The sequence below is a fragment of the Cottoperca gobio genome, chromosome 19, assembly GCF_900634415.1.
Source record: "Cottoperca gobio chromosome 19, fCotGob3.1, whole genome shotgun sequence".
Lineage (NCBI taxonomy): Eukaryota > Metazoa > Chordata > Actinopteri > Perciformes > Bovichtidae > Cottoperca > Cottoperca gobio.
In genome coordinates this window covers 9,965,030-9,992,643 of record NC_041373.1, presented here as the reverse complement: position 1 = coordinate 9,992,643, position 27,614 = coordinate 9,965,030, and the positions used below count along the sequence as shown (strand labels likewise).

General features: G+C 41.9%; 2 protein-coding genes across 5 annotated transcripts; one reads left to right on the top strand and one right to left on the bottom strand.

Moving 5' to 3' along the window:
• Window positions 1-383: 383 nt before the first annotated feature.
• On the top strand, window positions 384-18,051 carry fbxo11b (F-box protein 11b). 4 transcript variants are annotated; one of them, XM_029455709.1, is made up of 23 exons: window positions 384-708; window positions 1,912-2,075; window positions 2,294-2,354; window positions 2,597-2,738; window positions 2,823-2,952; window positions 4,333-4,416; window positions 4,594-4,726; window positions 4,884-4,990; window positions 6,706-6,817; window positions 8,456-8,562; window positions 8,680-8,817; window positions 8,902-9,119; window positions 9,355-9,535; window positions 9,633-9,755; window positions 10,351-10,436; window positions 10,594-10,670; window positions 10,754-10,897; window positions 13,247-13,357; window positions 13,456-13,563; window positions 13,659-13,767; window positions 13,998-14,096; window positions 14,294-16,242; window positions 17,425-18,051. In XM_029455709.1, exons 1-22 carry the CDS (start codon window positions 621-623, stop codon window positions 14,421-14,423), a joined length of 2,652 nt encoding a protein of 883 aa, XP_029311569.1. In that variant the 5' UTR covers window positions 384-620; the 3' UTR covers window positions 14,424-16,242; window positions 17,425-18,051. The 4 variants fall into 4 exon arrangements, with proteins under 4 accessions (XP_029311569.1, XP_029311568.1, XP_029311566.1 ...); XM_029455708.1 differs by having other exon boundaries at window positions 2,594-2,738; XM_029455706.1 differs by having other exon boundaries at window positions 2,294-2,375.
• msh2 (mutS homolog 2 (E. coli)) lies at window positions 15,757-26,482 on the bottom strand. Its single transcript, XM_029455704.1, has 16 exons — window positions 26,225-26,482; window positions 25,827-25,975; window positions 24,362-24,646; window positions 23,843-23,989; window positions 23,359-23,508; window positions 22,487-22,620; window positions 21,767-21,966; window positions 21,304-21,413; window positions 21,074-21,197; window positions 18,824-18,974; window positions 18,621-18,718; window positions 18,082-18,327; window positions 17,420-17,624; window positions 17,094-17,341; window positions 16,715-16,890; window positions 15,757-16,222 (listed from the first exon to the last, which is right to left on the bottom strand). Exons 1-16 carry the CDS (start codon window positions 26,430-26,432, stop codon window positions 16,046-16,048), a joined length of 2,808 nt encoding a protein of 935 aa, XP_029311564.1. The 5' UTR covers window positions 26,433-26,482; the 3' UTR covers window positions 15,757-16,045.
• Between the last annotated feature and the right edge of the window lie 1,132 nt (window positions 26,483-27,614).

Genomic DNA, 27,614 nt, shown 5'->3' with positions numbered 1-27,614 from the left:
TAGGAAGACAATTAGACACATTCAAGGCTATGCTCTTTGTTTATAATTAAGAAAAAGTGAGTTTTTAAATGCTTGGTTTAACATAAGAGGATATCTCTTGTCAATGTGGCATACAAATTATACCAAGATATAGCTCTAGCCTTTATGTATCTGTGACAATGAGGGCTTCAAAATTTATATTATTTTTAGCATTATCATTGCTCGGGCATTGATCAAATCGCCGCTTGACCGATCCCGAACTACAACAGAAAGGTTTGTCAAGTCGTATGATACGAAGCTCCTGATTGGCCGCTGCAGGATGATATTATAAAAACGTCAAATATGATTGGTTGAACGGACACTCTGGTCTTTTTTTCTCGCGATTGTTTCCCGTGTGGGTTAATGGCTCCTCCTGCTACAGACTGAGACGGAGCTGGCACCGAGCAGCGATACGGGGGGAGCTGTAACACCGCGGAGGAGAAAAAATAGCGATTACACCCCAAATACCAGCGGGTTTTTGATCGCAGTTGTTTGGTTGTGTCTGGGAAAAAGGCTGCGCGGGTGTTAGTTTAGGTCGAGGGCTAAATTTAGAAGCGGTCGGTCGAGGATAGCAGTCTATTTTTCAAAAACCAACTCCCCAGATGAACTCCGTCAGAGCCACCAACAGGAGACCCAGGCGAGTGTCGAGGCCGCGCCCGGTGCAGCCCGAACGGAACAACGGGGATAGAGGTAAGCTAGGCCACGGCCAGCTAATTATTTAACACGAAGCATTGTCAGGCGATAACAGTCGATACATCGCCCTTGTTTTTCGTTACTGGTCTGGTCTCCACTCCTGGAGACTGCGGGTTCAGCAGGAAAAACCGAGGCTTCTTGCTCTATGGCTTAGGCCAGGCCGCGCTTTGTTTGGCTTGAGTGATTGGGGATAGCTAACACCGCTAGCTAGCTTACCAGGTTATGTGGAGGTTGGGGGTTGTCTCCGCCTAACGTAATGCGTATGTTGCTAAACCTTTTAACATTAATAGCACATATTAAGGTAACCTCAGTTGGGCGCAAAGGGATTGACTTCACACGCATTGACCACAATCTGCATGTCTTATCGGACGCCGCATTCCCAGCTGTCACTAACGATTCTGAGGGTGTAAATCTGCGGCGTCTTTGGACTGCCATTTTTGGGGTGTAGCGTTAACAAAAACATTAGCAGCGAATGGGGGCAATGCTAGCTAGCCGAGACGCCCCAGCTTCCAGAGGCCACACTAGATCAGCTGTGATAGATGATGCGGTGTGTTTACTATTAATTCACCGAGTCCATTTTCTGTGCTTGGAGCCATAGTTTAAAACTAGCTTAGCCAACAAATTGAACCCACATCCTCTTCCTTGTTCTCGGAGCCTGCTAGCCGCAGCTCGATTTGTTTACACCGCGGATTTGCCAGCTACGCAGTTCAGTTTTTAGCCATTAGCTGCACGTCTGATCGACTTGATCTGCGGCCCTTCATTTGACAGCACCATAAAAGCTGAGTCTGATCCTGCACATATAGGACCAGAGACAAATGCACACTGCCTGATATCAGTTGTGATTGACTAGACATGAAAAACTGGCATTGTGGCTGCAGGGGGTGCATCTGCCATTATCAATCACTAACCTTTGTCTGCCTTACCAACTATTACCCTGTCTGTTAGCCTGCGCAGTGTGCATACAGCATGTGAGCTGAATGCACACCATTGTGTCAGTGGTTAAAGTGTTTGCTGCAACTCATGGAGAACGTTTAGTTGTGTAATTGAGCAAAGGAGAAGATGATTCAGCTTCTCAGGGATTTTTTTTTAATTTGATTTTTTAAATTGCATGGCCTTGGTCTATACTGCAGCTTTGTGCATTGAAGTGCCTCTTAAGAAAGTGGTCTATGTATAGGAAATCTGTTTTCCTTTTTTGTCCAGATGAGGAGGCTCCTGCAGCAGCTGCAGCAGAGATGGCTATTGAGGAGTCCGGTCCAGGAGCTCAGAATAGTCCCTACCAGCTCCGACGCAAGACCCTGCTTCCCAAGAGAACCGCTGCTGCCTCTGCCACCGCCTCTGCCTGTCCGAGCAAGGGCCCAATGGAGGTTAGACTGAAACATTAAAGTGCATTTTTTGTGCATTGACTGCAGTGTGCATGTCTATAGACTTCAGTGTGTGAATGAGAGAGAATTGCTGATTGATTGTGTCCTTTGAAAGAACAATGATTTTGTGACAGGGCAGTACATTTTCCAGTTGATTACTTAGTGCTTGAATCTTGGCATGAAGTTGATATCCTCTTTCCCCTCTTTCCCCTCTTTTACAGGGAGCTTCTACTTCATCAACAGAGGCCTTTGGCCATCGAGCCAAGCGGGCACGAGTGTCCGGTAAGAGCCACGACCTGCCAGGTGTGTGTTAAATCTCCGCAGCTGGGGCAAGGAGATAGTGTTAGCTTTTTCCCTCCTTTAAAAAAAATCTTTATTGATTTTTCTGTGTGGGCAGGTTAATCTTGTTACTTTCCAATCCATTTAATAGCATTACTCCATAGTTTAATGTGCTTGGAGAGGAAATATATTTTTCCTAAAGCTTATATTCTGAGTGTGTGTGTGTATTTGTGTGTTTTTAGCAGCCCCAGCAGAGCAATATCTGCAGCAGAAGCTTCCAGATGAGGTTGTTTTGAAGATCTTCTCCTACTTACTGGAACAGGACCTTTGTCAGGCAGCTTGTGTCTGCAAGAGATTCAGCCAGCTAGCAAACGACCCCATCCTATGGTCAGTGCTGCTGAAGAGATGGAAACTTGTCTTTTCAATAAAAGGCAGACTGAATTTCGTTTAATGTGGTATTTAATATTCCAGGAAGCGTCTATACATGGAGGTGTTTGAGTATACACGTCCCATGATGCATCCTGAGCCAGGCAGGTTCTACCAAGTCAGCCCTGAGGAGCATGAACACCCAAACCCCTGGAAGGAGAGCTTCCAACAGCTGGTAAGTCTGACCTCATAGTTTTCTGTGTGGTTTTGCCATGAAGAAGAAAGTGCTCTCTGAAGAGGATTAATATCTTTGCACAAACTTGGGTTATTTTTATTATCTCCTTACATTTTCTGTATAGATATTAAAAGTAAACAATGCAGTGCAGTTCTGTGCAGTCATATATAACCTTGCAATGAAATCCATGTCACTCCCAGGATAATAATATCTGATCTGGGGAAAAGAGTGCTTGTAAAGTTTTTGCGCACACACGTTAGAAAGTGACTCTGTCTGTATATTTATTTTTGAAATATCTCTATGTACAGGAAGAAATGGAAGCAAAGCTATCACTATAAAACATTGATGAGCACTTAGGAAAATTAGCTTGATAAGCAATTGTAAGCAGTTAAATGAACAGTCAAATAAATCTGACTTAGTCACAAGCACCTAATTAAAAGTTACTTAGGTGCTTGTGCTTTATTCTCATGTTGTTGTTTTCTGGAAGCAAACAAGTTACTTGGAATCCAGCAGCTCCTTAGTGTCTTTTGTCCGGGGTCAAAACTCTTTTTCTGCTTATTTTGTATTTCTCAGAAGTTGACAACGAACACTTTCAGTTCATTCAGTCAGATCAGTGTAACATGTCTCCATGTGACACTTGTTCCTAATTTGGGGTTCATGGGTTGCAGGATGGTTTACAGGACGGGAACCAGAAGAAAAAAAATAGAATTCTGCTATACAGAATTTAAAATATATTTTGACTTCCAGTCACTTGTTGGGTCATTTGACCTCTTCAGGAGAAACAACTGTGTGTTTAAGATGTTCACAACCAGCAGAGACTAGAGGTGTAATGGTTCGCAGAAGTCACGGTTCAGTTTAGGAGTCACAGCTTAGTGCGAGGTTGGTTGCGTGGAAAAACTAATAAATTGTATTTATTTCGAACATTTGAAATATTTTAATTCTAAAAATAAGGAACATTTCAAACACTACTGTATTATGCTGTGCAAACACTTGCCCATTAGTTCACAATAGGCTATACAACTGAAAAGCATCTCTTATGCTATGCAATTAAAAATACAAAATAAATAAAACTTAGTAGTGTCACATTTGGTTCCACCTTTGCTATATGTTAATGGAATTTGCTTCAGTGATTGTTTTATCTCGTTCTGTTTGTGTTTACATTTGGTCAAAAGACAACAAATGCTACGTTTTTAAAGGGTAACAATCCAAAATGTACTGTCTGCCATTTGTTGCCAATTTGCACCGTTTTCTATTCAGAAACCTTACTGCACCTAAATATGCTATTTCTTTTGCGCTACACTAGCAAAAGGTTAGCGTGATTCTTATGAAGACTGTTTGGTGCGATCACCAGAAACTTTACCTCTGTTTTCTGTGTTGCAGTATAAAGGTGCTCATGTAAAACCAGGCTTTGCTGAGCATTTCTACAGTAACCCTGGCAGATACAAAGGCAGAGAGAATATGCTGGTAAGTAATAGCTAAAAGAGAAATCCTTCAGGATTTATTTCATTGGCCATAGCACTGACATTTATGCAAAGCACAGCTAATGTAAACACCTGTGTGAGTTTCCAAACTGCCTTGATGAATTGTTCGTGTGTAAATTCGGCCTGAACGTGTTTGTTCCTCCTTCTTTTTTTCCTGCAGTATTATGACACCATTGAGGATGCGCTGGGTGGAGTACAAGAGGCCCACTTTGACGGTCTAATCTTTGTCCACTCTGGCATCTATACAGATGAGTGGATTTATATAGAGTCCCCCATCACCATGATTGGTGCAGGTAAGCATGTTTTCTTCACTGGAAAGTACTTAAGACTTTATTTCGATGCTTGTGCCGCATGCAATCAATATATCTCTTAAGATGGGATACAGTCTCAGCGGTCTTTATTATCCGTATGAATAAGGGTGTTAATGAGTGTTCTCTGCTTTCCCCTCAGCTCCCGGTAAAGTAGCAGACAAGGTGGTGATAGAAAATACTCGAGACTCGACGTTTGTCTTCATGGAGGGCTCAGAGGATGCCTATGTGGGATATATGACCATCAAGGTAAACATAGCTCTCACTTATTCCTTGATTTTTACCTATTTTTAAACAACCGTGAAGAATGGCTGTATATTTAGGACCCTGTTTTTAATATTCTCACAGTGCTCCACTGTTAAGCTATGAAGTCACAGTAGGAAAAACCTGCTTAGTCTCTTATTTATTTATTTATAGTTGAGGATCAAATTATTATTTCCCAAATGGAGACTCCTGGGTTTCTGTAAGTAAGAACCACAAATGAGGCGAACAACAAACACGGCCTTGTAATGATGCTCATGGGATCCTAAAAAACAAAAACAAATTGTGTGGTCAACTAGAAAATTTGTCTCTGCTGTTTTGGGGATTGGAATAGGACACGTTGACCAACCTATAAAGGATGTTTTGCTGAATAGAATTTTTAAAAGAGAATGACCTAATATTGGTACAGCTTGTTTTCTGGTTAGTTAAGTGTTAGCAGCTAGAAGGTTTTATAACAGTGTTGCGTTCACACTGAAATCGTGATAGGGGGGAGAGAGTCATTTACTGACGTTCCTCAACCGGCTCAGCGGCACCGAAGTTCGGGCAGTGGACATATGGAGTCCGGAACCTTTTGCCGCCGGTTGAGAGAGGAGCCCCGGCAAAGGGGCGCCGTTTATCTGCATGCACCGCCTGCCCTGCGGTGACACAGAGCCAGCCAAAAACCAGCAAAGCCTCACCCCGGGCAGAATTGGCAGCAAGCCAGTAAATAGCGAAGCTATCCGTTTTGCATTACTTTATAACCATGTAATAAATATACAAATGCCAATTAGATGGTGAGAATGGTACTATTCATCCACTGATGGAGATCAATTTGACCCGGGCAGACGTGATCACTAACCGTGTATTACCAAATGTTGTTTTTCTGCGAAGCTTCAATAGAAGTTTTTTTTTTTTTTTTTTTAAAGTGTTGAATGGCCATGACGTCATCACACTAAATAAAGGGGGGGGGGGATTGATTTTCATCTTGTATATAAATGTAATTCATGACTGCCCCATTATAACCGGTGCCAGCCTCCCTTTGTGCGCGGCAAACTGTTTTTTGACCACAGTGAAAACGTTGTTTTGAATGGCTGAACCCCAACAAATACATTTTGTTAGATAAAAACATGTTGTGAATTTTGGAAATGATTACATCTATCTTTTTTCCAATACATTTTGGACTTTCACTACAAAGCTATTGGAAACGTTTTGATCACAGAAGTCTGAAACAATCATACGCAGCCACAACTGGAATCTAATTCTAAAAAATATACTAATAATATTAGTGTAGCCTAATCTTTCTCTGCAACTGTGCAGAAATACGTGCTTTAAACACAATGAATGAAGATGTTTTGTTGTTATAAATGTCAAGCTTAATTTTTGCCAGTGTAGTTTTGTATGTAGAGTTAAACCAGCTATAACAAGTCATTCTTTAGCACCACCACTTTTGTCCAAGAATTAAAAAGTTTCCTTTTCTGTTGCAAAATCTTCAATTACAATATAAATTCACTCTTTATGTGATCTTATCTTATTGATTTTAATTTATGTCTCTTGTAGTGGAAGCTATCACTGTTTCCTGGTTATATACTGTTATCAGCTACAGTAATAGTCACTAATGCCTCCAGTAGGGAGAGTCGAGTGTGGATGTGGTGGGTGGAAAGAAGCTTGATGTGTTGTCAGTAAGCGCAGCCAGTGTCTGACCTCTGCTGCTCTTCTCTTCTCAGTTTAATCCTGATGATAAGTCAGCGCAGCACCATAACGCCCACCACTGTCTGGAGATCACAGTCAACTGCAGCCCCAACATCGACCATTGCATCATTCGCTCCACATGCACAGGTAACGCACACACACACTGACTCTTTCTTAGTAGGGCAGGACACAATGACATGAACACTCGTACAGCCCTAAAGAAATCATATGAGTTGACAGATGCAGCATTTCCTGCAGGGCTCTTGTTTCTTTTACATATCGTTCAGGTTTGTGTGTACTCCTGTATTATAACAGTTTAGTGTTTGTGTTGTAAAACCATAGAATACTAACACTGTGTCCCTAATTTAAGTATATCACTTAATGATCAGTGTGTTCATTATGTCCCAGAATGAGAGACTAAATTTGTCATTTGGGTCTTGGACTCAAAACCAAAAAACCCCGAAGCAGTAGTTCTTTTTTTTTTTTTTTTTTTTTTTTTTTTTTTTTGGAGGCAATGACTATTATGGTTCTCTCATGAAAAATGTTGGGTTATTTGTTTTCTACAATAGGAAATATTGTAAAGTATAACGCAGACCCTCATGTATTGAACTTAATGTCCATCAGCCTTGGCCATGTGAATTAGTGTCTTCATCGTCTGATGAGGACCATGTAGCATGAAATGTCGCGGCACATTTAGCATCAATAACTCAAATGTCTTGGGAGTGATTGTTCGTTCGCCTAGATAATATCATAACCTTTTGATATGTTTTGTTAATGAGTACAGTGTTGCCAGTAAGATGTAGAGCTGTACCGAATGTCATGTTCTTCTACATCTGAAGCTTCTATTGAGGTTTTTGAATGTCGTCATATTTTATGAGATGATGTTTTTTTAGATTTAAAAAAAATCAGGTAGTCTTTTTTTTTTTTTATCCACTTTCTTTAATGACGTCAGTTTCGTCAACATATATACACGTATGTGCAGACAGAAGACGGCTCGCTGTGTTTGTGTTTTAGAGAGAGAAGGTGGACTATTGCACTCCAATGTTTCTGTAAGTTATTAATAATATAACTTGCTGCTTTGTCACCCAAACCTGTGATATTTTTTTTTTTGTAAGCTTAAACTGATCCCACTACTACACAGACACCACTGGAATCTAACTCTGTGAAAACATTGAACTAAGTACAGGGACAGTCTCTCTGGAGCAACTCAGGGTTAAGTACCTTGCTCAGAGGTACAATGGTTTCAGCCTGGTATTGAACTCCCGACCTTCTAGTGTTTTGTTTGGAAGGCGTACCACTAGACCACTACGCCATCACATCCTCATAAATGAATCAACTTTATGATTGAAGCCTCAAACTATTCTGTAAAGCCCTACTGAGATGCCAGTATTACTTTCTATGCATGTGTTTACTAGCCCATATATGCCTTGTTTATAGGTTATGCAAATAATACGCATTTAAATGAGCACTAAACTGCATTCCAGACAACTCGTAGTATCCATGTCATACAGGTGTGGCGAGCAGTTTACAGGCCTGTTTGAACATGCGTTTATCTATTTTGAATGCCAAATTTAAATTGTGTCAATCAGCAGAAAATTAACCAATGAATTAAGATTTAAGTCTTGATAGATATACCACATTTGTGCTGCTTCCTAGTTGTAAGGATTCTAATGCTTTGTCTTGTCATGTCATTGTGGCTTCAATACTTTTCTTCAATTGATAATGAAAGTGATCATTACTGTAGTGTGACGCTTCTGTTTTTTGTTTATTTGTGTCCGTGTTTAGTGGGTTCAGCTGTGTGTGTGAGTGGCCAGGGAGCGTGTCCAACTATCAAACACTGCAACATCAGTGACTGTGAGAACGTAGGACTGTACATTACAGATCACGCACAGGTAAAAAGTCATTTCTTCTCCACAATAGTAACACTAATAGTTTGCCATAAGTGCACAACAATGCCCACATAAATGTTCACGCAGGATTCTGACTCCATGTTTTCTCGTCTGTTCCAGGGCATTTATGAAGACAATGAAATCAGCAACAATGCGCTAGCAGGAATTTGGGTGAAAAACCACGGTAATCCCATCATTAGACGTAACCACATCCACCACGGGCGAGACGTTGGAGTGTTCACCTTCGATCACGGCATGGTGAATACACAGCAGCTACGTCATGTCATACATTTTACTTGAAGAAACATCACAGACCCTCTAAATCCTCTTTCTGTGTTTCAGGGATACTTTGAGAACTGCAACATCCATAGAAACCGCATAGCAGGCTTTGAGGTGAAGGCCTACGCCAACCCAACAGTGGTGCGTTGTGAGATTCATCATGGCCAAACGGGAGGCATCTACGTCCACGAGAAGGGGCGGGGACAGTTTATAGAGAACAAAATCTACGCCAATAACTTCGCTGGTGTGTGGATCACGTCCAACAGCGACCCGACGATACGGTGAGGACAAACACTTCACACTGGACAGCATTTGTAAACCTATAGAGGGACACGGGCTATTTGGCTTCTGGTTGTATGCATCATTAGGATTCAATGGAGACAGCAAAATATGACACGGTCAACACGGCTGATATTATTGTGAATAAACACATGGCTGTGAAGAAAATGTTATGTCTCTGTCTGCATGTGGACGTTTATTCCAAGATTGTGACTGTTTGTTTCCTTTTATATCCAGGGGAAATGCTATATTCAACGGCAACCAAGGAGGGGTGTACATATTTGGAGATGGACGGGGCTTAATAGAGAGTAACGATATCTATGGTAACGCCTTGGCAGGCATCCAGATCCGAACAAACAGCTGCCCCATTGTACGGCACAATAAGATCCACGATGGACAGCATGGGGGCATCTATGTGGTAAATATACTCTTTTCCCAGCAAGTACAGCTCATTTTTCTGGTTTTTAATAAAAACTTCAGAGGTTTGTGACTGCTGATCCTGCCTTGTGTTTCAGCATGAGAAAGGCCAGGGGGTGATCGAGGAGAATGAGGTTTACAGCAACACACTGGCTGGAGTCTGGGTGACCACAGGCAGCACGCCGGTCCTCCGCAAGAACCGCATCCACAGTGGCAAACAGGTAAAATGAACATGGTCAAACATTGGAAATCTATATAAAGTAGAGATACACCGATTACAACTTTCTTGGCCGATTCTTTCTTTCTAAGAACTATATAATTAACAACCTAATTTTTGTACGCTATTTTTATGGAAAGTTAAACATTGACTATTAAGTGTGTGTGTGTGTGTGTGACAGCTGCAGTGAAGTGAGGCACTGCTATAATCTGTCATTTTGATTTGAGTGACTGCAATACTATGCACTTAGTAAGAAATATCAAACTAAAGCTTTTAATTTCTTTACACATTTCTGGTTTTCTTTAGTAATCTTGTTTTGGTACGACACATCATAGGTGTAGTTTGCAGTTGAAGATGCATGTATGTGCACCTTTCCTCAAGCGTTTTGTGTGTGAATGGGAATATTTTGTTAATTGAGTCGTGTAATTGCACAACAGGAGAACAGGTCTGCAGCTGTCTTTAGTTCACTCTGCCTTACTTTACGTTTTATAATTTACTTTCCTGTTCTGGAGAAAAATTAACTTGTATGTTGCCATTTTATCTAACAAATTAGTCTGAACTTCAATATTGTGATCATCTGTCTTTATTAAATTTTTTAGGTTGGCGTATATTTCTATGACAACGGGCACGGTGTGTTGGAAGACAATGACATCTACAATCACATGTACTCTGGTGTACAAATAAGGTAACGATTGCCCTCTTTCAGCAGTTTATTTACTAAACATAGGAAATATGAAACCAGATGATCATACTAAAAGCTTTGGCACGTTATTGATTTTTCTAGTTTTTCGTTTTCCACTCGGTTGTGAATGTATGGAATAATTCTTGTTGAATCTTGACAGGACGGGGAGCAACCCAAAGATCAGGCGCAACAAGATATGGGGAGGCCAGAATGGAGGGATTTTAGTCTACAACTCAGGTCTGTATTTGTTATTCAGCCGCTGGTCTCATATGTAGTGTATGTGTTCTTTGCATGTCTAATCCTGCTGTTTAATACAACAGGTCTGGGATTCATCGAGGACAATGAGATCTTTGACAATGCCATGGCCGGTGTGTGGATCAAGACGGACAGCAACCCCACGCTGAGACGAAATAAGATTCATGACGGCAGAGATGGAGGCATCTGCATCTTCAATGGAGGCAGAGGTACTTAATCACAATCTGTAGCCAGATAATTTAGAAAACATCACACAGCTTTTTAAAATCTTTGGTGTATATACAGTATGTCTTAAACTTGATAACACGATCAACATGCGCTGAACTTCAGTGTTTAGATTTGCTTACTACAATTTACTCCTGTAGATCTACAGCAGTGTTTCTTAAACCTTTTCAGACCATGGATCACTTAGCCAATAAAAAAACAGTCGCGGACCACCTAACTCCCCAAATATCCAAAAACAATAGGCCTGCTTACCACTCCAACAATATATTACAAATGACCGCCTAATAATGAGCTTCATGTGACCTTCTCTGTATCGCTCGTTCACACATTAAATCAACAATACAAATACAACTACGGATTCTACAAGCATTTCTTTCATATGCGATTTAAACAGTAAATGCTGATAGATTTTACACATCATATGAAACGTAGACTACAAGTATTACTGAGTTTATGTCTGAGCGAACAGAGCCGCAACTTACCCACAGCAAGATCGTTTGCTACTGAGAGATACGCAGAATGCAAACTGTGACGGCGCCTTCGACATGTGTTTCTTAAATTCATCACATTATCTCTCAAATAATCCTGAAGGTTTCCCAAAGTAATCCTTGTGTCTACTCTCAATATGTCGCTTGAGTTTGGCGGGTTTCAGGGCCTCGTTTGCCAACGACGCATAGCACAAAACAGTGTGGATTGGGATCCTCTTCATCTCCAGTCAAAAAACAATCCCGATTTGATGTGATAGTTGACGCTCTCCTGGGACTCAGTAACGCACACAATCACTTGTTGTTGCTGCGGCTGAACGACTTGTAGCTACTGAATCACCTGCATCAGCACCTGCATCAGCACCTTCACTGTCGCATCAGATTTTTGATTTAATTTTCTTTTTAACTGACTACTCAAATTAACCGCGCAGATCATATATGACGTAAGATCGTAAAACGAACCTACGTAGCTACGCTACATCTATGCTACACTCTAGTCTATATGGCTCGCTGACATTTATAGTAATAAATAATTATACTGTGTCATTTTAAAGTGAAACTTTTAGCAGCGGATTTTGTTTTTTTAGTTCTCCCCTCTCCTTTTCTCCGCCCTGTCTCTGACTGTCGGTGTGTACGCACATGTGTGTGTGTGTGTGTGTGTGTCGGCAGCGAAGCCCCGCCCTTCGCGAAAACCGAGCAGAGGAGAAACTGCGCAAAGCAAGCAGCTGGAGTCAAATTCAATCACAGAGAGGGCCAACATTAAAAACTGGGACTACGTCGAGGGCCAAACACGGTCCACATTTATTGAACAGGATACACATATTGGATAAAGTCCAAAAAGATATGGAACATATTTAAGTCAACTGCAAACGGATTGCTGAGCAGTTCAATTTTAATTTCTGAGCTGCAAATACGCTCAGTTGATCAGCAGAATGTGCGGTCGGGAACACAGCGGTGGAGATGGTTTGTCAGCGTTTGGAAACACGTAGTGACCAAAGTTTCCTGCTGCATCAGTCTCCCACAGGCAGCTCGGCTTGGAAAGCTCTCACTGCATCATACATGTCCGTGATCACACGGCCCTGAAGCTGCAGGTTTAACAGTGAGATGCTTCGTTATGTCGCACAAACAGGCCAGCTCACATCGTCCCAGAGATCTGTGGTGTGTTTCCCTTTGCTTTCCAAAAACTGGAAGATTTCCTCACGCAACTCGAAAAATCTATTCAGCACTTTCCCTCGACTCAGCCATCACACCGCCATGTTCAGAATGTATCTCCTCAGGAAAATACTTACATTGACTCTTATAAAGTTTCCGGTCTGTGTTACGGTGCTTATTACATGTTCCATCTCCAGAGCTTTACAACACAGCGCTTCCTGGTGTATGATGCGGTGATACACCGTCAGCTCACCTGCACAGTTCTCCCGCTGCATCTTCTCCCGCATCCAAGGCTCCGTCTGTCGTCAGTCCCGTCAGTTTGTCCCGAGGCACTTTCATTTCTCACACATTTAGATACTTCCTCAAATATGTATTTCTCCGTGGTTGTGCCATGCATTGATTTAATTACCTAAGCCGGCGGGCCAGTTATGATACATATGATATTAAAAAATATTTGGCTTTTATGGCTCTCCCAGCCAAAAAGGTTCCCGACCCCTGCTCTAGTCTATACTAGTCATTTTTAAACAGTTTGAGAAACACTTTAAACTTATAATATATTAATTTCAAATGTGACATTTTACCAATATACTCACGGACCACTAACGGTCGCTCACGGACCACCGGTGGTCCGCGGACCACTCTTTGAGAAAGACTGATCTACAGGTTTGAACCATGATTTTTGTTTTTTCTCTTTAGGTCTATTGGAAGAGAACGACATCTTCAGGAATGCTCAGGCTGGTGTGCTGATCAGCACTAACAGTCACCCGATACTCCGCAAGAACCGCATTTTTGACGGCTTCGCTGCAGGTTAGCTTTTTTTCTAAATCCATATGAGCACAAATCTCAGTTTGGTCTTTCCAAATCTTTCCTTTTGGTGCTGATGACAGACTTTTCTTCTTCTCCAGGTATTGAAATAACTAACCACGCTACAGCCACGCTGGAGGGAAACCAGATCTTCAACAATCGCTTTGGAGGCCTGTTTCTGGCCTCGGGAGTCAACGTCACCATGAAAGGTAACGAGCTGCTTTGTGTGCATGAAAGCCTCCGTCTAGTTACAAGCGGTTTGTATCTGCCTTCTGATCGCATGTTTCTGTCCTTCTTCTGTCAGATAATAAGATTCTGAATAACCAGGATGCCATTGAGAAGGCAGTGAGCAGAGGACAGTGCCTCTACAAGATCTCCAGCTACACCAGTTACCCCATGCACGACTTCTACAGGTAAGTGCGTCAGATAAAAGGTTCTGAATAATATTGATAGATTTTTAAATTAATTTGCAACTATTTTGATAATCAACTAATGGTAAAGACATCAACCTGGGCAATAAAGTCATTTTGTAGACCAACCGAAACATTACATTCGTATTGGATTAGTAATTGTCATGGCTTTTGTTTTTATTTCCCCTCATTGTGTTATGTCTATGAATCTGTTTTTTCTTTTATCGCTCCAGATGTCACACCTGTAATACAACAGATAGGAACGCCATCTGTGTAAACTGCATCAAAAAATGCCACCAAGGACACGATGTAGAGTTTATACGGCACGATCGGTAAGACATTTTTGGTTCCTTTGACATTTTCTTCTGACGTCCCAATTATTTTCAATTTTTTGCATTTCATGTTTAAGATTCAATATTGGAAAAACTGGGAATCATATTTTTCAATCTGACAATTAAGCAACTGTAGTTAAATTTTTGTATGTACTTGAGACTCTGGTAATAATCCCTGTTATCACTTCCCCGTTTAGGTTTTTCTGCGACTGCGGAGCAGGAACGTTGTCCAACCCATGCACGCTGGCCGGAGAGCCCACACACGACACAGACACTCTGTATGACTCGGCGCCGCCCATCGAGTCCAACACGCTGCAACACAACTGAAGGCATCCGGTCCAGTTCCACTCTCTCACATAAGCATATAAACACATTACATTGCACACAGCCATGCGCGCATACAGACACACACATACACACACACATGCATATATATATATATACACATGCATATATATATATATGTATGTGTGTGTGTGTATATACATGCATATATATACACACACGCACACATCCACAAGGACCCAGAGAGACTCTGATTGCGGCGCTCTCGGATGGGATCAAGGTGAAAGAGGCTGCAGAGGAAGCAGCTTCCTGCCCGCTGCAGTCAGACGCGCTGCAGTGGAGGCAGACTCCACTAGAGGGAGCAGTGGAGCTAAGGGAAGACTAACAGAGCGGCCACAAGAGATTCCTCACTCGAGTATTTCTTATTGCAGTCTGTAGACAAAGATGAGAAGAGCAGGGCTATGCAGAGGGGCCGTCGGTGGCAGCGGGTGAAGTTCCCACCCGGTGTTAATCCTCGCCTCCCAGCCCACTTCTTCCTCCTCACAAGAACTGCTGTCAAAGAGACTTTCTGCTTCCTCGCAGCTGCCATCCCCATTGGCTGCCTTGGCAGTTGTAACTAGGCAACGGATGGGCAGATGTTGCTCTGTTGTGTGTGTGTGTGTGTGGATAAAGAGCAAGATTGTGTGTGTGTGATGGAGCACTTGGGCTTTTAAAAAAAAAAAAGAAAAAAAAAATTCCGATCAATGGATTTTATTTCAATGCTTTCTCATGTAGTTTTGTATTTTCAAGCAAAAAAGCTGACTGTATTTGAATGTCTTTTATTTTTATTATATATTATAATTATTTTTATTTGGTTAGCATCCCTTCTCCCACCCCAACCGTAAGGCAAAGTGCAGAAACTCAAATGTCCCAGTGGTGAAGTTCTTTCTGTGAAAGAGAATCTCGTTTAAACACTAAAAACCCTCTCCAGTATATTAGCTTAAATGGCAGGTGGAGGGGCTCCACACTTGTATAAAGGTGTGTATGTGAGTGTATAAATGTGTGTTGTGTACAGTGAAAGTTGTGTGTGTGTGTGTGTACATGTTTATAAGTTGATGCAGTCAGTGTTTTGTGGAGAGGGTTTCAAAAGGAGTTTGAGCTCCTTTTGAACTGGAACTGAAGAGTCGATCTGCAGTCGTCCCCGCCCGTCCCTTTCTCTCTCCCCCGTGTATCGTGGTGACTGTGGCTCCTCATGCAGCCTGAATCGTATGCATGTACCATAACATCTAGACTTAATATATTGTGAAGTATTCAATAACCATTATGTAGATGCTAGTTGGAATTCAAAAAGGGGTATACTTTCTTAGAAAGACAAAAAAGAAAACAGGAAACTGGCCATTTCTAAGAAAATAAAACTTTATTAGATCACAGGTGTCTGTCTTTAAATTCCCATCCTGCAGAATTGTCAATAAATGTCTGATTTTATAATGTTTGGGAATGTTGAAAATGGCAGCATCATGTGCTTCCAAAGAAATGTGATGTTCTTAAATTACACTGCCAAATGTAAAAAAAACAAGCATATCCAAGTGTTAATTCTTTATTGAAAAAAAAAAATATACAATGTAAATGCTCTAGTGTGGTTACCTACAGTACATGACCGTTGTTGGTTATGATGAGCCTGAAAATCAAGCTGTTTTTGCAGGAACACAGCGGGACAGGATCTCTGTGATATAAGTGTTGTTTTTGGAGCGAAGCTGTGCCTTCATTTTCATGAGCGCCGCCTTCACCTCTTCTTCACTCATAGTGGCAGTAGAGAGTGACTTCGCCTTCTCCAGGAAGTCCTGAATCAGGCTTTCTCCCACCTGAAAGAAGCAGCACATCAGTAAGATTTATTGTACCAGGATCTTGGTTACATAAAGAAATCCTTATGTATACAATTTATTATACTGTAGCGAGTCAGATGGTTCAGTGTTGCTTTGACGAAACTAACAAAGCTCCATCTAACCAGATGGTAGTGAACTTTTGGTTTAGTGGGTGATATGTGATTGCGCTGAGGTTCATATCTGATAGATTGAGTGTAGGAACGCAGATGATTTGAGGAAGTGAGTGTGATGCTGGTATGTTTGTACATCTCCAAAATGTCAACTTCTTAGAAACCCTGAAAAGAAAAACCACCTTTTCAGCCTCATGACAAAGTATTTTTATATCAGAATGTCATAGTATGGCATTAAAAGTCAGTATAGTAAGTCATTCAACTGAAGTTAGGTTCAGTTCTTATTTCTAATGAGGCCATAATGCATGCCCGTATATGTGGGCTGCGATGATCGCTGGATATTGGGAAAACTGAGCCCTACTTGTTTGTCTGTCCGTCGCCTCTTGGCCTCGGGTTCTTCCTCCTGCTCCGACCTCTCCCCTGCAGGTTCCTGGAACTCCTCCAGTTCCTCCGCCTTTTCCTTAGCCATGGCGACCACCGATGGCGGGAAGCACGCCAACTCGGCAACATGGATTCCAAAACTCTGGTCACACACACCTGAACACAGAGTCAGGGGCTGGGTCAGTCCACCTGCCTTTTCTCTGTACCTTAACACTCCATATCTTATATTTTTCAAAAAGTCCAGAGAAACAATAAAATAGATGTCACCCTGTCAGTTTACATCCATAGGCTAGGGAAAACGCTTGTATTATTATTATTGCATTACATGTGCCGAGATCTGCACTAATCTAACGACCAACCTGATTTGACTCTGTACAGCATGGTCAGTGTGTTGTGGGAGGTCAGGGCTGTGACGTGCAGGTTGTGGACCGTGGACTGCTGCGCTGCCAGTGCCGTCAGTTCGTGGAAGTGAGTGGCGAACAGACAGAAGCAGCTGATTTTGGAGGCAATGTGTTCGCTGATGGCCCATGCCAGACCGAATCCGTCGTATGTGGACGTGCCTCTTCCCAGCTCGTCGATTATAATGAGAGAGTTCTCTGTGGCCGAGCTGGAGGGGCAAAGCTGGCGATGAGAAAAAAGCTTGTGTATCATCTTCGTAGCTGTAAACAAGCTTGTCTGTTCTTACCGCAGGATGGCAGCCGTCTCCAGCATCTCGGACATAAAGGTGGACACTCCTTTGACCTGGCTATCTCCCGCTCCCACCCTGGCCATGACGCTGTCAATCACGCTAAGCTCTGCCTTCTCGCACGGCACAAAGCAGCCGATCTGAGCCATCAGAGCGATCACACCGACCTGACGAATAAACGTTGACTTGCCGCCCATATTTGGTCCTGTTGACAAAGAGGAGAATAATGTCATGTGTCCTCATTCTCAGAACTGAAGGGGGGAAAAAGCAACTAAACCAAAAAATTAGACGAGGAACTAAATTTGAGATGTTTCCTATTTCCTCAGGCAAATTACAATGTTTACGGATTAAAACAGTGATTCTTCTTTGTTTGTATTTACCGTTGTGTGACTGATTCGATGGAATGGGTGGGAAGAAAACTGAAAACTCTAGAATGCTTTGTGAAAACTGAGAAAGTGAAAGGGATGAACCTACAGAGAATAATCTCCTTAATCTGCAGCTCCTCAGTTTTGCAGAGCTTTATGGGTTTTTTTATTTTTATTTGTTTTTTTAAATATGAGACCATCCCATATTCACACTATTAGCGTTATTATTTTTTCTCAATAGAATTGCTATTAAAGTGTTAAAATATTTCACTTTGGAAGTGTGTCATGTCTTCACACCTGTTATAATGTAGAAGTTCTTCTCTCCCTGGACGAAGGTGATGTCGTTGGGTATGAAGGCGGTGTCCGCGTCAGTCTCCATGCAGGGATGTCTGGCCTGCTGCAGCTCCATACGGCGGCATCCGTCCGCCAACAGCCGGGGCCGAACATACGGCACAGGGGCGGAGACGGACACCACAGCAAAACTCGCCACAGCGTCCAGCTGCGCTATGGCGTCGCTCAGCGTCTGGAGGGGATCCACGTAACCTGGTGGGAGGAAAAAAGTTTAAACACTTGAATTAGCACAGAGACAGGAGACTGCAGCATGTGCAGGCCATAAACATTATTACTGTCTGATTAATGAATACCATCTGACCACAATCTTCTTTAAAAAGTTAACACTACAGTTTGCTGCCCTTTGTAGAAAATGTGAATAAAATTGATTTGTGAAAAGGTCACATGAGACAAATTCCATGCAATTACGAGATTGTAATTTCTTCCGTCTGTCAAATCAATGCCATACTGCTGGGACGCAGTGAGCAGCATGTGATAAAACTCACCTGAGGCGATGTTGATGATCTCCTTGACAATTGCATTCTGGGCCTCCTCGTACTCCTCCCGGTTCTTGGTGTACTCCTCATTTAGAGAGCTCAGCTTACTATAGACACGTGAAAGAGCACATGCGAGACAACAGACAGTCAGCTGACAGGGAGAGCGCTGTTATCCCAGGCGGACATGATGTGTGTGACACAGTGAGACGGACCCGTTTGTGAAGCGCACTCCGTTCTTCTGAACATCCAGCGTGCTGAATTTCTTGTTGTTCCTCAGACTCTTCTCCTCCTTGCAGGTGACTCGCAGGTAAAAACCCAGCATGGCGTTGGACTCCAACTTCACAGTCTTACCAGCGTCCAGACCTGAGACACAAACAACGTCCATGAAATAAATGTCACAATAATATAATAATAGTCACGTGGCGCTAAATCTAACCAACTTGCTTTGTTTTAATTTAGATCAAATGCTCAATATTATTATTATTAATAAAAAGAAGATATTTACTCCCTTGCGGAGTTACGGTGCCCATGTATCTAAACATCAGGGCTAGGGTTGACCACGGAGATTACACACGGAGCCACAAACAGTTTGTTCAGCTTTAACCGGTTGTGTTTCCTCCTACAAGTTACCATTTGCCTGCTAGACAGAAATGTCAATTTGTTCTACACCGTTTCCATCTAAAGTCTGACCTGCACTATAACCAATTTCTGTGGGGGAGGGGGATTCAAACCCTCCCTAATCAAATCACGAGAGCAACGTATCCGCCTCTTCCCAAATCAAGTGGGGAGAATGCGAAAAACATCTGACCTTTGAAAAAAAAAAACCTTCAAAAGCAGAATGTTTCGAAGCAATTGGTACTTTTAAGCGATTTAGAACGGCCTCGATAGCAACGTCACCATTGTTGTTATTACTCCTGCCGCCGCTAACGTTCATAATGTAGCCACTTTTCTAAACAAGGCTGGGCAATCATAACATACTGTGTTATGAAGTCTTTTCTAGAGCTGCAAAAGATTAATCCATTACTTGTCAGCCATTAAATTTGTCGGCAACCATTTTGATTATCGATTAATCAGTTTGAGAAAAGAAAAAAAACGAATTGATTAATCAAAATAATTATAGGCAGAATACTCAACAGTGATTATGTAACCATTGTAGCTCTAGGCGATTTAAAATTGAGATTCTAAAGAAATTTGAATTATATAAACTTGTGAGCCTCTACAGCTCTGAGCAACTCACCAACACAACTTTGCTGGGAGACAAAAAGGAGCCTTTTGTTATTCATATATCATCAAAATGTGTACAATATAGAATCATACATTAAAATTTTAAATAGGGCATTTATTACCCCAGTAAAATGTAACAAAATAAATGTTAGTGTCAGACAAATGTGGGCATGGCTGCAGTAAAAGAGGCTCCCTGATACGTGGGAAGGCTCTGCAGTGACCTCTGGTCAGTGGGAACAAATGCTCTCACAGAGATCCTCCAGGCTGATGTACATACATGCGCTATACTGTACATGCACGCGCTATACTGTACATGCACGCGCTATACTGTACATGCACGCGCTATACTGTACATGCACGCGCTATACTGTACATGCACGCGCTATGCACGCGCTATACTGTACATGCACGCGCTATACTGTACATGCACGCGCTATACTGTACATGCACGCGCTATACTGTACATGCTATACTGCACATGCTATACTGCACATGCTATACTGCACATGCTATACTGCACATACACGTGCTATACTGTACATGCTATACTGCACATGCTATACTGCACATACACGTGCTATACTGTACATGCACGCGCTATACTGTACATGCACGTGCTATACTGCACATGCTATACTGCACATGCTATACTGCACATGCTATACTGCACATGCTATACTGCACATGCTATACTACACGTGCTATACTGTACATGCTATACTGCACATACACGTGCTATACTGTACATGCACGCGCTATACTGTACATGCACATGCTATACTGCACATGCTATACTGCACATGCTATACTGCACATACACGTGCTATACTGTACATGCACGTGCTATACTGCACATGCTATACTGCACATGCTATACTGCACATGCTATACTGCACATGCTATACTGCACATGCTATACTGCACATACACGTGCTATACTGTACATGCACGTGCTATACTGCACGTGCTATACTGCACGTGCTATACTGCACGTGCTATACTGCACGTGCTATACTGCACATGCTATACTGCACATGCTATACTGCACATACACATGCTATACTGTACATGCACGTGCTATACTGCACATGCTATACTGCACATACACGTGCTATACTGTACATACATGTGCTATACTGTACGTTGTTTAAAGTTTTAAATACAGAATAAACTTGTTTTTACAGATATCTGTAAGATAGAGTGTGTGTGTGTGTGTGTGTGTGTGTGTGAGAGAGTACCTAGTTCTCTGGCGGCACTGTTCAGCACTGCCTGCATGCTCTTCTCCAGCGCGTCCATCTTTTCTCTCAGCTCACTCAACACTGGATCGAATGACGCCTTCACCAGGAACTCATGGTGGCCAATCTACACGCAAGAAAAGATACATGTAAACAACGTGTAGAATTAATAAAACGCTAACTTTAAGCAGAGCGATATTCTTACATTGAACATAAAACACTAAAGCAAAGACCTGGTTCATGTCCAGTGTGGTTTCAATCATCTCCTGGTATTTAACAAAGTCAGCGTTCAGATCTCTGAGAGGAGAGAGGAACACCGCCTCCAACAGAACCTCGTAGCGACCTACAAAACACACACGCATCAGAAATAAATAAAAAAGGTAGTATGCACAGCCATGATGTCAGGTGACCAGGTTTTCAGTGAAGAACGAGAAGAGTCTCTCTCGTGGCCTCAGGAACATCAAACTTGTACCGTTATAGTACAAATACAGGATTCTTTTTGCATCATGTTGACAGTAAGATTTGTAGAATTAATGCTGTGAAGGCCAAAAAGGAGGAGTAATACACCGCACCTTCCTAAAAATCTGGCACCAGTGTACAGTACACACACACACACACACACACACACACACACACACACACACACACACTCACACACACACACACACACACACACACACTATCAGCGGTGTGTACCTGAGTATCTCTCCAGGGCTGTGACGAGGGCAGGGACGTGGCTCACAGCCTGGTAGACGCGGTAGCAGTCCTGCAGCGTCGCAGAGTGACGGTGGAACTTCTTGGCCAGGCGGTGAAGATCCGGAAACCGCCGCAGCAAGTCCTCCTGACAAGTCTGCCTGAGCTCAGAGTCACACACGAAGCTCTCTACCAGGTCTAGCCTGTACACACAAAGTCAAATCAAGAGTATCCTCAAAATGTGTCAACATGAATGCAATAAATTTCCAGAGCCAATTTCACAGCAATTTATCCAATAGACATAGTCATGGTATAACACACACAATTCATTACAGTACACAATGTTGTGTAGAAATTATCGACGTCCAAATCACGCGTTTTGATCCAGATCCAAGTCCTTTAATACAGAGTCCCATCTTTACAGTGATTAAATATGCATCTGACACATTGAAATAACTGAAGCTTGCTAAATCTGACTTTATATTTCACGAGCTTCTTGATCCAAATACAAAAAAAAAGGTCCTGGTTCAAAAATAAAGTGTAATAATGTATAAACTTAAATTATTCAAAAGATAAGAGTGAAAGTTTAACTGGGAGAATGTGCCTCCTGAAACTGACACAGAATCTGATCGGCCTCGTTTGATCGATACTAATCCATTAAAATAAGCCTCTGGACATCCAGAATTATTTGAACTTGACATTTTGTTCCCATTAATGGATTACCTTTCCTCTATTTTGGTTTTGTCCATGAGTGGTTGTTTGATCCACTGGTTAACCAGCCGCTGACCCTGCGGCGTACGGCACTTGTTCAACAGACCGGCCAATGAATGAGCTCCACTGGTGTCATCAGGTGATCCCTGGGAGGATACAAGATCCATTAATATCTTAGAATGATACACATTTCCCATGGCTTCTGTAACACGCTAAAGCCTGGGAATTAAAAAACACTCGATTAATAGAATAGATTAGCACAGCGAAATATATCTAGGACATGTACGAAAGAGATCACATGACATGCTCCAGCAGCTGCAAAACAAAAAGGCTCAGTGCACACTATCCTGGATAGGGTTTGTGTCCTGACTAAGTTTTAATTATTACAACTTTGTTTCTGAGAAATCCTGTTCTGTCCACCAGTTCTGGACTTTCTGCCCACCAGTTTTGGACGTTCTGCCCACCAGTTTTGGACGTTCTGCCCACCAGTTTTGGACGTGTCTAAATCACTACAATACCCATGAGCGTCGGCCTGTTGCTTTGGAGTAGAAACCAATCATAGGCGCGATGCTTGAACTTGTGAACAAAACGTGACACCATAGATGCTAAATTCATTCAAAATGACCCAGAATCTAAAAAGCTAAATTGATTTAAGCTGCCACACAGTTGTCTAATGTGTTTTTGTTTTACTTCAACTGTATCGACAGGTTTCAGACATTTAAAAACCTGGACAATCTAAACTACATGCATGACTAGTAAGAGAGAGAATGTTTCTTTTGTGATTTGGGTGAACTGAACTTTTTAGTTTTTTACTTTACTTTTTAACTACTCTGGTTAATTGGGGGTAAAATGTAAGTTTCTATGACCTGGTCCCCGTCACTGACCTGGAAGAGGTTAAGAGCCCTCACGGCAGCGTTGTCTAGCCTCATGTACTGACCCAGGTCCAGAGCAGTCAGACTGAAAGAGTTGAAGTGGGACTCATCAGAGAGCAGTTCAAGGAAACGCACCACTGCGGCCAAGCACGACATAGCCACCTGTGAATGAAAGCACACGCAGATCACAATTTAAAAGACAGGACACTTAGTCCACGGCTGCGCGGCGACGTCCGGGTGAAGGGTGCTGGAAAGCTCCAGCCAGAACCGCCAGCCACCTTCACCGGGCCTTTCCAAAACGACCACACGGGGGAAAAAAAAAAAATATTGGATATTTATGGTTAAAAATGTACAAAAGATATACATGCGCCTCCTTGGAAAAACATCTTAGCATCGTTATGTTGTTCTTGATGGTATCATGTGACAGAATCTATAGTGATTTATGTGAAGTTGTTGTTTACTCTCAAGTGTCAGACAGCTCTTTCTTTTTGCTCACCTGTTTGTCCAGCTCAGGCAGCGTGTTGCTCGCCACAGTCTCTCCTTTCTTGGCCCTCAGCAGCCTGTTGAGATCCTGGACCATGTCCTTGCTACTAAACTCTGCTCTCTTCCTTTCAGAGACCAGTACGCCGCCACGCTCTACCACCTACACAAACACATAATAACGTCTTTACACCATAATCGCACAAAGTATTCACACCTTACTTGCACCTATACTGTTTGTGGGCGTTAGTAAATGTATACATTGGCGGGGTGTGAAAATTAAACACTTCTCAGACTCGCACGATCCCTGCAATTTATCATCAGATATTTTTATTTAAATGTAAACGCTTTTAAAGCAACATTTTAATTAATTTAGGAAGTAATATTGTATTATTAACAGGCCTGAAACTATTAGTCTATTAGTTTGATGTGACAGAAAGTTGCTTGTTTGTGTTGCTTTGGGGATATATTGAACATACAGTTCCACACAAGTTCTTTCAGATGGAGCGCAGATCTTTTTGTCACTGCTACATACCTCCCGTAGTTTATTGCCGTCGGTGTTGCCTTCACCATGGGCCAAGAGACACTCTTTGGGGCTGATTTGGACAAGAAGGGACTCCAGGTTGGAGAAGATCTCGTTGTCCGGAAACTCACACACCCCCATCGTCCTCTGGGCGGCGTCCACATAGCCGACCCCGACCACTCGCTGTCCATCAGCTCCTGTAGCAAACCGCACGGCTACAACTCCCGCACAACCCACTGCACCGGTTCCACTACCAAACAGAATCTCCTCAAACTGAGTCAAGTTTCCTGGAGAGGCCTGAGAGCGGAGGAAATGGGCAAGATGGGCGACAGGCAAGAAACAGTAAGACAGAGAAATAAAAACATTGTTTTATTCGTTTGTCTAAACCTGCAATGACTTAACATTATCGTCCATTTGGAGTCGTGTTTCTGGCCACCTGATGAATCCAAATCCAACCTTCCCTCTCTTTTAACTGTCTCTACCAACAGTGTTCACCAGCTGAACAATGAGCTGAAACGCATGATAAAGCTTTGTAAGGTGTAAGGTGCAGAGTAAGGTGCTAACGCTCTGCGTAGATTCATCCTTAAGAGCGGCCTCTTTCACATCGATAGTGTTATAACAATGGCCTATTTTGAGGGAACTGAACACAGCGCTTTTTAAAAATGTTCAAGATCTGCAAATCCTTTGTTTTAAGATGTTTTTATGCCAGTCTTTTAACATGTTGGTACTGTAGTAAGTAACCCTTTGATTACCCTTTGGTTCTTGTTGATCTAGACATAAATCAAATCAATTCAAAATCAGACACTTTTTGCATACATTTGACCACACTGTGATACAATCGCATCACCCAACCATAGGTAAAAATGTATGTATACAGTGCAGACTACAGAGGGCAACATCATCAAGTGCTAACTAAGGCATGCAACACAAAAGCATTATATACACAGTACAGGGCCTCTACAAACAACACATAAATCATGATGAATTAGTGGCACAATTAAAGTAGGACAACAACATAGCTCATCTAAATTTAAAAACAGCAAAGTAACAGGATCCAGAAGAGTAGCCTGTCTGGTCTGTATAACTAAAGAAGACAAATCCCATTCGGTCTCAAGGCACCTACCCTCTTCATCGGGACCATCAATCTCTACCGAAACAGATTCAAACACTCATTACCCTCCTAAACGCAGGAAAAAGGAGGCAGTTTGCGCATCAGGAATATTAAAACTATCTGTAGGATGATGTTCATGTTGATCTCTGGAGGACTGTTCACGTATTTTGATTATAACGCTATGCTGATCATACTTTTATGTAGGGGATGACAGGATATAGTCATGTATTGTTCTGATTGCTGTTCCGACTATTATGCTGTTTGTTTTATGTTGCACTCGATGCTGCAAAACCAATAGCACTTCGAGGACAAAGTTGGAAATGGTAGATGGGTCACACTATCACTTCTCGGTAGTCAACACACTACCTTGTACTCAATCTTCCAGTCGTGCTCTTTGCTGCTCTTGCTGTGGTTCTTGTACACTTCCACTCTGTACTGCCTCACCAGCAGCAAGTCTTTCACAAAGGCCTCAAAGTTCAGCTTGCTCAGGACCACGCTCTCCAGCTTGCGACTCCCTGTAGACAAACACGCCCACATTAGTATTAAAAACAACCTGTTCGACTCCTGTCATGCAACGCTCCCTATAAAGCAACATACAGTTAGCAGGAGTGCGGCTGATGGATGCATTTGCAAGTAAGCTAGCTTAGCTTGCAGCTACATCTAAGCCTCCATATGCATCAACACGTAGCTGAATTAGCTTTCAGCCTGCCGCCAGTTTGCAAGCTTCAGTGACGTGGTTAGCTAAGCTATAGAGGCCAGGTTACCTGAGCCCAAAAATTTGATGACCCCATTAGTCTTGAAAACTTCCTTCGCCGCGAATATGGCGTCTTTTCCGTGGACAGTGTAGAAGTCATTGCGGTCAAATATTCTGAAAGTAGTTTCCGGTTTTTCTGGCATGGAGAAAATAAAGCTCAGAAAGCCATGCTCGGCTGCACTATCCATAGACAGGTTGTGTTTCGGCTGCACCGCCATGCTGGAATCTCCCGCCACTGCTGTGACCAAACCGGAATCTACGTTCGTCTTCTTTTTTTTCTCTTCTTCTTCTTCTTGTTTATTTGCGGGTCATAAATCAACGTAAACGGTGCCTACCGCCTCCTACTGTATCGGAGAGTGTTGAATAATGATGGGTGAAACTTTTTGTTTATTAGCATTCGTCAAAACTGTTTTCCGGTGGATTAACACCAATGATACTGTTAACACTTGCAGCCTTAAATTAATAAATAACCACGACAGGTAATAAGTGGTTAATATTCCCATCAAACAATATAAAAAATAAACATCAATTAATGTTACTTTCTTATTAGATTTTGCAACAAAATTTAGTTTTTCGATGATGTAGGCACAAAATGACATATACATACAAAGTATGCTTTGAAATGTACAACAATATATGTTCAGTAAGTTAAAATGTGAAATGTGTATATTGTATTTTTTTAAGTCTTAGGTAATGCTAGGCAGATTGGGTTTCATAATTATGTGATTGTTTGGTATTGTATATTTTCAAGACAGAAAAAATAATAAAATTATTCAGCTGTTGGGAAAGTCCTAGCAGACCCAAAGGCAAGAATTGTTTCTTCTTTTTTCAAGGAAGTTTCCAAGAAACTGCATGACTAATGTCATCAGCAACAGTCCATGTAATGTGAAGAGATCACACGTTCTTCTTTCATTGTCATTTCAGAGGACATATTGGTTACTAGGGGTGTGATTCTTTGGGTATCTCACAATATAGATTTCGATTCTTGGGGTCATGATTAAATTTGAAATCGATTCTCGATTCAGTACAATTTCAGTATCTATTACAGTCCTCTGTGCACTAATAAAGGCGGCATGGCAAATTACGGCATGACAGTAGAGTGAAGTGTGTATAAGATTATAGAGTTTTTATATTTGAAAAAGTGATATTAAAATATTGCAATAATGTAAACACACAAAGGCAAATGTTTATTAATGCTAAATTCACAGAAATAAAAACTTTGTACTAAAAGGTTTTTTATTATTTCTCAATTCTTAGTGACAACAGGTTCAAGTTATACAAAGAATGAAAAATTCTGCCTGTTACATAAATAAAATTGGTTAGCTGCCTTTTTATTTGTCAGAAACGTAACAATTTCAAAAATAAAATGCACATCTGAACCGATTCAGGTTTTTAGAAGA

Excerpts from the sequence above, each read along its gene's own strand:
- fbxo11b (XM_029455705.1), top strand. The coding sequence starts at position 621 with ATGAACTCCGTCAGAGCCACCAACAGGAGACCCAGGCGAGTGTCGAGG. Across the intron at positions 4,417-4,593 it reads AAGGCAGAGAGAATATGCTG|TATTATGACACCATTGAGGA; the intron begins GTAAGTAATAGC and ends TTTTTCCTGCAG. Across the intron at positions 13,564-13,658 it reads AGTCAACGTCACCATGAAAG|ATAATAAGATTCTGAATAAC; the intron begins GTAACGAGCTGC and ends TTCTTCTGTCAG.
- msh2 (XM_029455704.1), bottom strand. The coding sequence starts at position 26,432 with ATGGCGGTGCAGCCGAAACACAACCTGTCTATGGATAGTGCAGCCGAG. Across the intron at positions 24,647-25,826 it reads ACTGGAAGATTGAGTACAAG|GCCTCTCCAGGAAACTTGAC; the intron begins GTAGTGTGTTGA and ends CTCCGCTCTCAG. Across the intron at positions 16,891-17,093 it reads GCTGTACAGAGTCAAATCAG|GTGTGTGTGACCAGAGTTTT; the intron begins GTTGGTCGTTAG and ends CTCTGTGTTCAG.